Source organism: Helianthus annuus, chromosome 17 (assembly GCF_002127325.2).
Source record: "Helianthus annuus cultivar XRQ/B chromosome 17, HanXRQr2.0-SUNRISE, whole genome shotgun sequence".
Lineage (NCBI taxonomy): Eukaryota > Viridiplantae > Streptophyta > Magnoliopsida > Asterales > Asteraceae > Helianthus > Helianthus annuus.
The window spans coordinates 153379671-153389184 of record NC_035449.2 but is presented as its reverse complement, the minus strand read 5'-3'; the positions used below and the strand labels follow the sequence as shown (position 1 = coordinate 153389184).

The following is a 9514-nucleotide window of genomic DNA, read 5'->3' as shown; positions in this document are numbered from 1 at the left end:
CGGAGAAGACGAATTCTTTGATAAGGATGAGCAAGTGTGCTCCTGAACATCAAGTCACCTACATCTCAGGACTCTTTCTAGATGGTGCCTTATCCTGGTGGAATCTTCAAGTCCAGACCTTGGGGGAAGAAGCTGCTTACGCCATGACATGGGATGAAATGAAGGAGCTCATGCGAAAGAAATACCGCTCCAGGGCTGAAATCCAAAAGCTAGAAACTGAGTTTTGGCATCTCCAGATGGACGGCCCAAAAATTGCTGAATATGTCTAGAGGTTTCACGATCTGTCTCGCGTGGTACCATACATGGTTGATCCAGAGTTTAAACGCATCGAGCGGTTTATTTGGGGGTTGGCACCCCAGATTATGAGTATGGTGACATCGTCAAAACCTGCAACAATTACTGAGGCAATTGACCTGAGTGTGTCACTAACTAAAGAAGCTATCAGGTTAAACAAGTTTTCGATCTCCGACCAGAAAAAGAAGGAGACTCACGTTGAGTCCTCGGGAGAGAACAAAAGGAAGTTCTCAAACTTTAAGAAGGGTACCAGCAGCACCAGCAAGAAAAATGAAGTGAACCCACCAGCTGAAGTTAAAACTGGTGCTAAAGTCAAGGGAAAAGGATACATGGGCGCTCTGCCCAAATGTGATGTATGCCAGTACCATCATTCCCGCCAATGCAGGTTAAGGAAATGTGAGTCTTGTGGGAAGACTGGCCATTTGAAGGAAACATGCTGGGCTAGTACTGGTGCAGGTCGTGGTGGTCAGAGAGGTTATGGAAATGGTAATGGAAACCGCCCGCAAGGAGGAAATGGCGGAAATGGTAATCATGGAAATGTTGGGAATCAAGCTGGTAACCGGGGAGCAAACAACAATCGAGGTGGTAATGGGAACAGTAATGGTCGAGGACCAGGTTGTTTTAATTATGGAGACATGGGGCATTTCAAGCGAGAATGCCCAAAGCTCAATCAAGCACAAGGAAGGGTTTTCAACATCGGCGCGGGGGAAGCATGCCAAGATCCAAATGTGGTTACTGGTACGTTCCCTATCAATCAACGCTTTGCATCTGTACTGTTTGATACTGGTGCCGATTATAGTTTTATGTCGCTAGAATTTAAGAATATGCTTGGGTTGGTAGCTAGTAAGTTAGACAATCTGTATTCGATAGAACTAGCAAATGGAAAGCTAGTAAAAGCAAATGAAGTCATCAGAGGTTGCGTGATAGAACTGGGAGAGCACGAGTTTTCGCTTGATCTTCTGCCCGTCGAGTTGGGAAGCTTCGACTCTTAGCAGATATATTATTGTGTATAATTATCTAGTTTCCATATTTATAGGATAGGTTGTCATATACCTGTCATGTAATTTACCCTATATAATGGGTCCTTATTCTTGAATGTAGAACACACAGAAATACACAAACCTTTATGGTATCAGAGCTACGGTTCTGCAAACCCTAGCTCAGCCGTCAACAACCTACCTCTCTTCGATTTTTTGTCACACCCCGACCACGATAAAACAACAAAACGTGGCGGAAACATCGGGGAGTGTTGTAACAGAATCATTGTTTCAAAACACACAGAAATTTGAAGTTTCGTTTTATTAAACATTAAACATTTACATCGTCTTGAAATCTAACAAACAAGTTAAACATAGTCTATCATTGTTATTAAGTCACTAAGGCCTCGTCCCGTCCTATGTGAGTATGCATCCTATCAATCAACATCATTCAACAATACCTGAAACATATGTGAAAACAAAGTCAACAAAGAAATGCTGGCGAGTATATAGGTTTTATGAGAGTGTCGGATTCATGGCTAGTTTATATGTTGTAGTACCTCGTTAGACTCGAAGAGTCAAAACACATACCTTGTTTTGAAAAGTGTATTACAACATAAATAACCAACTCAAATCAAATTGGTTATAGTTTGTTATAAAATCTCGTAGCCATGATTCTTAACCCAAAACATTTAGTTAAATCAATTTGTAAAAAATCTCGTAAAAACTCGTTAACAAAACTCGTATGGTTTATATCATTCAAAAACCCCGTTTGTGTGACATCATATCAAAATTGTTTACCCAAGTGAACTAAATAACGCCACGGTATGTAATATGATGAAGACACTTATATATAGGAAGTACCAGCGGCGTATCCACCATGCTTTCATTACATTACACCCGTCCCGTTATCTAAACACTAACCAAAAACCAATCGTTTATCCAATTCGTTTAATTCGTCAAAAATCGTTTCAGTCGTTTAAATCATTCTCGTTTTAATTGTGAAACTACTTTTGGTCACCTCGCTAATAATATCCAAACCTTCGTGACTCGCCTATCGCCAATCTCACATTAACTAACCACCAAAGGGTAAGTTAACAATCATCTCGCATTAACTAACCACCAAAGGGTAAGTTAACAATCATCAGATTCGGTCGTTACCCACCTAACCCACACATAACCATGGGTGCAGTCTGATAACGGGATTTGTAAGATCATATGGTACCATAACCTAATACTGGTCGGTTCGGCCAAAATTAATGGATATTATTCGTTATGTAAATACAACCAACAAGCTTGTTCATATTATCAAAATCGTTATTAGTTTTAATATAAACCATCTTAATCGTTTTTGGAAAACATCGTTTAAACATTGAAATCATTTAACACATATGGATCACCCCAAAACAATTGAAAACAGTAAAATAGGGGAACTATGTACTCGCCTGAGAATGCTTAGCGGTCTTTGAACAACAACCAAGCAAAGCTAGAGAGAGCACGAAATCAATCGGCAACCTAATAACTATATAAATAAACCGGACCTAAGTCGGAGGATCGGATAGGATGAGGTCTTGTAAACCAAATGAGTTATTGGAACTCATATGACATGGTTTAACAATGCCTACATACTAAATTGAAACCTAACCTAAGTGCTTTCGACCCGTTACGACCCACTAAGGTAGCTTACGCTACTTTAACGCGTCATGCGCGCAAACGCGCGTTCGAGAAGTCTAACTAGTCCTATGACAAGTATTATATGCCTAAACATGTTTAAATAAGTTGCATAATCAGTTTAGGTGAAAAAAGTTAGGTTACATATGCTTAGAGTCCAATTATGCATGAAAAGGGCATTTTGGTAATTTACCTAAGGCATATAATCTACCTATCATACAACTACTTAAACTCGGTGACCGTAAGGTATAACCTCGGAAGGTTATTCCCTATGCAACTATGGTTACTAAACATGCTTGGTCGGATCCTAAAGATCGACCAAACGGGTCGAGTTCGAAAGTCTAAGCGGTGGTTTAGACCGCTTGACTTACGACTCTAAACAAGCACTAAACTAAAAGTGACGAGCTAAGCACGTTAAAACATGCTTAACTAAGTTAGAAAACAGGTTTTGATATCAAAACAAAGTGTTTTGATACCAAGAGTAGTTTGGTTGCAAAATACGCTTTAATGCGCATTTTGACCGAAACTACGACTCGTCACTACGCCTAGTCAACGTGGTAATCAGTGGGTATAGTCACTAAGGACTATAATCAACGTGATTACGCTCACGTTGTGAAGTTCAAACGAACTTCTCGTTGACCATCTCGTGGTCAAAGCTGAAAGTCAAACTATATTTGACTTCCAAACTAGGAAAACAATAAAAATAATGAAAGAATGCTCAGAATGGGTCCTTGCTATCTTTTCTACAAGAAAACCAAGTTCCCAATGAGATTAGAAAGCTCCAAACACTTGAGGGAGCCTTCCAAATCAGATGGTAGAGAGGAGAAGAATGAATGAGCAAAGAATGAGGAGGTGAGCATGGCTATATATAGTTTTTCGCAAACCGTTAGGATCGTTTCTTGGAGAGGAGGGCATGATCCAAGCCATACAAGTGTCAAGGAAAGATTGGGGGACTTGTTCCCCACACAAACCAGCCCCTAGCTTTGAAACCCACTGATCAAAACCAGCAAAAACGAGCTAAATGACCAGATTCATTGTTTCTGTCTGATAGGCTCACGCGCCCCGCGTAAGAATAAGGCTTGGGCTTACGCGGGCCGCCTGGCCAACTTTGGCAGATTGACAATTTCAGTCCCTACAGCTTAGAAATTTGCATTTTGGCCCATTTTTGACACGTTTAAGCCTCGTTAACCTCATTTCAAGGCTCTAAAATGAAGTTAAAGTATTGGGAACTCAAAACATGCTCAAAAATATCTCGGATGTCGGTTCGTTTGGTCGTACGGTTGCGTTGTTTGGTTAATTACGACGGAAGTCGTAACGAACGCAAAAACGATCCAAATTGAGCGACAAATGGAATTTTATCATGCCAATCACTAAAATATAATATTTTAATGATTACATAAATTTTTGGAAGTCCGGATATATTCAGAACGTAAGATATGCGCGAAAATGCAAACTTGTGCACTTTTTGACGCTTTTAGTCCCTGAATGACCAATAAGTTTATTTTTGCACACCAAACACCTCAAAGCCTATTTCTAAGCTATGTAAAGGATATTTAGGGCATGTTTAACTTATGATCAAGTTCCGGAATGTTCGTTACAGTAAAAATCAGCATACTTTCGCAGTTTGTCAAAATTAGTCCCTGTAAGCGAATAAACTTGATTTCGACACACCAAACCCTCCAAAACTTATTTCTAAGTTATGTAAAGGTTATTTAAGGTATGTTAAGCCTATGTCACTATTCCGGAGTGTTTGTCGCGTTAAACTGATTACGTTTACGCATCAGTTCGCGTATAACTTTCCAGAAAGCGATTTAGAGCTTGAAATCGAACGAGAATTGATATGTGCAAATGATACACATATTTATACAAATCCCAAGTATGAAATACAGTATTTCATTGATTTGGTATTTGTTTGATGGCCGTGGAGGCACAGATGTCACATTTTTCTTTTCTTCTTCTTCTCAACCCTAGCTCAGCCGTCGACCACCATGAGTAAGACAACCGAATCATCTTTTGAACCACCCAAACCAACTTCCCTACACCCAGCCTACTCTGTTACAAATATTCATACCAAAATCAGAACCCTAGATGGCACAACCATAACCTATTCAACCTGGACCAAACTGTTCAATCTTCACGTCGTAGCCTATAAGGTTGCGAACCACATTGATGAGACACTAGCCCCCGATAAAACCAATCCTGATTACCCGCTGTGGAAAAAGTTGGATGCTCTCGTGCTCCAATGGATATACAGTACTGTTTCAGATGATCTCTTGGACCGGATCTTGGAGACTAATTCAACGGCTCGTGATGCATGGGTCAAGTTAGAAAAGATATTTTTAAGCAACAAGAAGGCGAGGGTTGCAGCCCTCGAAACCCGTTTCTGCAACCTAACTCTTACAGCATGTTCTTCATTGGATGACTATTGTAAATAGTTGAAAAGCCTGGCCAATCAACTTGCTGATGTAGATCATTCAGTCTCCGATTCCAGACTTGTTCTCTAACTAGTTCGTGGGTTACCAGCTGAATACAGTACCACGTCCTCCTTCATCAACAACCGTGATGCTGACTGGGATCTGGCCATTAGCCTGTTGCACGATGAAGCTATTCGGATTGACGCTCAGAAGGGGTCATCAACCTCTGTCCTTCTCGCACCAGCTACCGCAGCCCCAGCCCAACATTCTGCTCAGCCTTCGGGTCATTCAGCCGTCGCCGACCAGTCCCAAGACCCGGGCCAGTCTTCATACCGAGGTCGGGGCCGGGGTCGTGGAAGAAACAACAGAGGCGGTCGATCGCGTGGTGGCCGGTCCTACTAATCTGGGAACGGGTATTCTCCTGCACCATCTTACCCAAATTGGGCCTGGTGGACTCCACCACCCCTGTCCTTACCCGACCCAGAATACATGGAGGCCAAATACTACTTTCTCACTACATCAGCCTGCTACTCAGCAACCACAGGCTAACTTTACAGGGTCTCCACAACAGTATCAGTCACCGGGTCTCACTTATGATGCCCTCAGTCCATCAGACCTAAGTGCAGCCTTTGCTCAGATGCAGCTTCAGCAACAAAATACTTCTTGGAACCAAGATATCATGGACACCGGGGCTGGATCACACGTCACCCGTGAACAAGGTAAAATCATTCTCCCTGATTCATCTACTGTACGCAGTTCAATTTTAGTAGGCAATGGCAATTGTGTACCAATCCAAGGATCCGGTACGGGCTTTCATACACTACCTAACCGTACCGATATTTTACCCAACGTCCTTTACAGCCCTCATATCATTAGAAACCTTATTTATGTTCGTCGTCTTACACGCGATAATAATGTTTCCATTGAATTTGACCTGTTTGGTTTTTCTTTGAAGGACCTCATCACTAAACGGACTCTCTCTCGCCATAACAGCACCGGGGATCTCTACCCATTCACACCACCTCAACTACATCCTCAAGCTTATTTTATTGTATCACCTGCTCTTCCTTGGCACGATAGGCTTGGTCATCCAGGGGCTCAAGTCTTAGACATTTTAGGTCGTACTTTTCATTTTTCTTGTAATAAAGACAATATGTCTAATCTTTGCAATTCTTGTCAATTGGTGAATAGTAAACGTTTACCTTTTGATGCATCTAATTCATTTACTTTTGCTCCTTATGACATCATACACTGTGATTTATGGACCTCACCTATCCTAAGCAAATCCGGTTATAAGTATTACATGGTGCTTATTGATAATTTTTCACATCTTGTGTGGGTGTACCCGTTGAAATTTAAATCTGAAGCTTTTCCAACCTTTATTAAATTTCACCGACTAATTCTTACCCAATTTACTCGACACATTAAAACTTTTCAGTGTGACCTTCGGGGTGAATTTGACAATCACGCCTTCAAGAGTTTTGCATCTCATCATGGCCTTTTATTTCGGTTCTCTTGCCCACAAACATCCTCCCAAAACGGGCATGCCGAGTGGATGATTCGTCGCCTAAACGACATCATCCGAGCCTTGTTAATCCATGCCAATCTCCCACCAAGTTTTTGGGCCGAAGCCTTACACACCGCCACATACCTTCACAATATTCTTCCGACCAAACGGTCAAACTTTTATACGCCCACCTTTGCTCTTTACCTCCGCCATCCAGACTACGAGCACTTACGTGTGTTCGGGTGTGCGTGCTACCCTAACACCTCCGCCACTCAGCCTCATAAGCTTCATTCACGGGCTATTCGGTGCATCTTCCTCGGTTATCCTCCCAATTTTCGAGGCTACCGGTGCTTTGATCCCACAACCGGTAAAGTCCACAATTCTAGACATGTCACCTTTGATGAACATGTCTTCCCCTACTCCATGCCTCTCACCCCCGCTACCTATAAGTTCCTTGATGACCAACTTCCCCTCGGTTTCACTTTCCGACAACCCATCAAACCACCATCACTAGTTACCCCCTTCCCATTCCACTACTCTCGTAGACCCAGGCCCAACCCACCACCTCAGCTCGCTTCTACCCAGCCCAATCCACCATCTCAGCCTAACCAACCTATGGCCAGCCCCGCCTCTAGCCCTCAGCCATCACAGCCCGCTGCACCGGGTAACCCACCACCTCATCCAAATCAACACCCAATGACTACACGTTCCAAATCTCGTTATCCTTATCCACCACCTCACCACATCCTTACCACCGATACCATCTCACCCGTGCCAAAGACCTATGCCAAAGCCCTTGCCGATCCTAACTGGTTACATGCCATGCAGACTGAATTTTCTACATTACAGGAAAATGAAACATGGGAGCTTGTTCCCCGGCCCACAGATCGACCCATTATCCGTTGTATGTGGCTGTTCAGACATAAGTTTCGCTCTGATGGGTCGTTAGAACGATATAAGGCTCGATTGGTAGTTAATGGCAACTCTCAGACGGTTGGTGTTGATTGTGAGGAGACGTTTAGCCCGATTGTTAAACCGGTAACTATCAGGACAGTGTTATCATTGGCAGTTTCTAAGTCGTGGCCTATTCATCAGTTAGACGTCAAAAACGCTTTTTTTACACGGGACTTTGAATGAGACTGTCTTCATGCATCAGCCTCCGGGGTTTGTTGATCGTCGGTGCCCCGATTTTGTTTGTCGGCTTAAGAAATCTTTATACGGCCTCAAGCAAGCTCCTAGAGCGTGGTATACACGGTTTGCTACATTTATTACCTCTCATGGCTTCAAAAGTAGTGCTTGTAATCACTCTGTTTTTGTTTATCAGCAGGATCCCTCTAATATTGCTTACCTGTTACTATATGTTGATGATATTGTGTTAACCGCATCTAATGAGAAATTGTTACAGTCTATCATTGGCAACCTCTCACGAGAGTTTGCCATGACTGACCTTGGGCGCCTCCATCACTTTCTAGGCATCAAGGTTGATCAGCTAAAGAACGGAATCTTCTTGTCTCAGCAACAATATGCAAAGGATATTATCTCCCGTGCTTCTATGACTGCTTGCAAACCATGTACTACTCCTGTTGATCTATCCTCCAAGTTGAGTGCTTCGGATGGTCCTCGATTCTCTGATCCGACTTTATACAGGAGCCTTGCAGGTGCTTTACAGTACCTTACGTTTACTCGCCCGGATATTTCTTATGCTATGCAACAGATTTGTTTATTCATGCATGACCCTCGGGATGCTCATTATTCGTTTATGAAGCGCATCATTCGGTACATTCAGGGTACCATTGACTATGGTATTCGCATGGTTAAGTCAAGAACCAATGAGTTGGTTGAATACTCTGATGCATATTGGGGTGGTTGCCCTGATTCAAGAAGGTCAACTAGTGGGTATTGTGTTTTCTTGGGTGACAATCTTATTTCTTGGTCGTCTAAACGGCAGCCTACGGTTTCCCATTCAAGTGCAAAGGCAGAATATCGGGGGGTTGCTAGTGCCGTGGCTGAGGCCACGTGGATACGGAATTTACTGCTAGAATTACATACTCCGCTCCGTCAGGCATCCATTATCTATTGTGATAATGTCTCCGCTGTTTACTTGTCTGATAATCCGGTGCAACATCAGCGCACGAAGCATATAGAGATCGGCATTCATTTTGTTCGTGACAAGGTCCGCGTGGGTGACATTCGAGTTCTTCATGTTCCTTCTTCATTAAAATATGCGGACATATTTATGAAGGGTCTCTCTAAACAGTTGTTTCAATCATTCCGGACCAGTTTGAGCGTTTGTCCTCCTCCCGTTCAAACTGCGGGGGAGTCTTAGCAGATATATTATTGTGTATAATTATCTAGTTTCCATATTTATAGGATAGGCTGTCATATATCTGTCATGTAATTTACCCTATATAATGGATCCTTATTCTTGAATGTAGAACACACAGAAATACACAAACCTTTATCGACGTGGTAGTGGGAATGGATTGGTTGTCCAGCAATCGCGCGGAGTTCGTTTGTCACGAGAAGGTCATTCGCATTCCAATGGCGAATGGAGAAACAATAGTGGTTCATGGAGAGAAGCACGATACACCTCTAAGGATCATTAGTTGCTTGAAAGCCCGCAGATGTTTACAGAAGGGATGTGTTGCCTT

The 9514-nt window shown here is 42.6% G+C and overlaps 3 protein-coding genes across 3 annotated transcripts; all 3 read left to right on the top strand.

Moving 5' to 3' along the window:
* Nucleotides 1–623: 623 nt before the first annotated feature.
* LOC110925016 (cold shock protein 1-like) lies at nucleotides 624–1286 on the top strand. The gene is made up of 2 exons (XM_022168989.1): nucleotides 624–1032; nucleotides 1135–1286. The coding sequence occupies exons 1-2, from the start codon at nucleotides 624–626 to the stop codon at nucleotides 1284–1286; spliced, it is 561 nt and encodes a 186-aa protein (XP_022024681.1).
* A 3644-nt stretch (nucleotides 1287–4930) lies between these two features.
* Nucleotides 4931–5377, top strand: LOC110925017. The gene has a single exon (XM_022168990.1). It carries the CDS (start codon nucleotides 4931–4933, stop codon nucleotides 5375–5377), a length of 447 nt encoding a protein of 148 aa, XP_022024682.1.
* Nucleotides 5378–8010: 2633 nt separating this feature from the next.
* LOC110925019 (uncharacterized mitochondrial protein AtMg00810-like) lies at nucleotides 8011–9189 on the top strand. Its single transcript, XM_022168991.1, has one exon. The coding sequence runs from the start codon at nucleotides 8011–8013 to the stop codon at nucleotides 9187–9189; it is 1179 nt and encodes a 392-aa protein (XP_022024683.1).
* The last annotated feature ends 325 nt before the right edge of the window (nucleotides 9190–9514 follow it).

Excerpts from the sequence above, each read along its gene's own strand:
- LOC110925019 (XM_022168991.1), top strand. The coding sequence starts at position 8,011 with ATGCATCAGCCTCCGGGGTTTGTTGATCGTCGGTGCCCCGATTTTGTT.
- LOC110925017 (XM_022168990.1), top strand. The coding sequence starts at position 4,931 with ATGAGTAAGACAACCGAATCATCTTTTGAACCACCCAAACCAACTTCC.
- LOC110925016 (XM_022168989.1), top strand. The coding sequence starts at position 624 with ATGGGCGCTCTGCCCAAATGTGATGTATGCCAGTACCATCATTCCCGC. Across the intron at positions 1,033-1,134 it reads AGATCCAAATGTGGTTACTG|CTAGTAAGTTAGACAATCTG; the intron begins GTACGTTCCCTA and ends TTGGGTTGGTAG.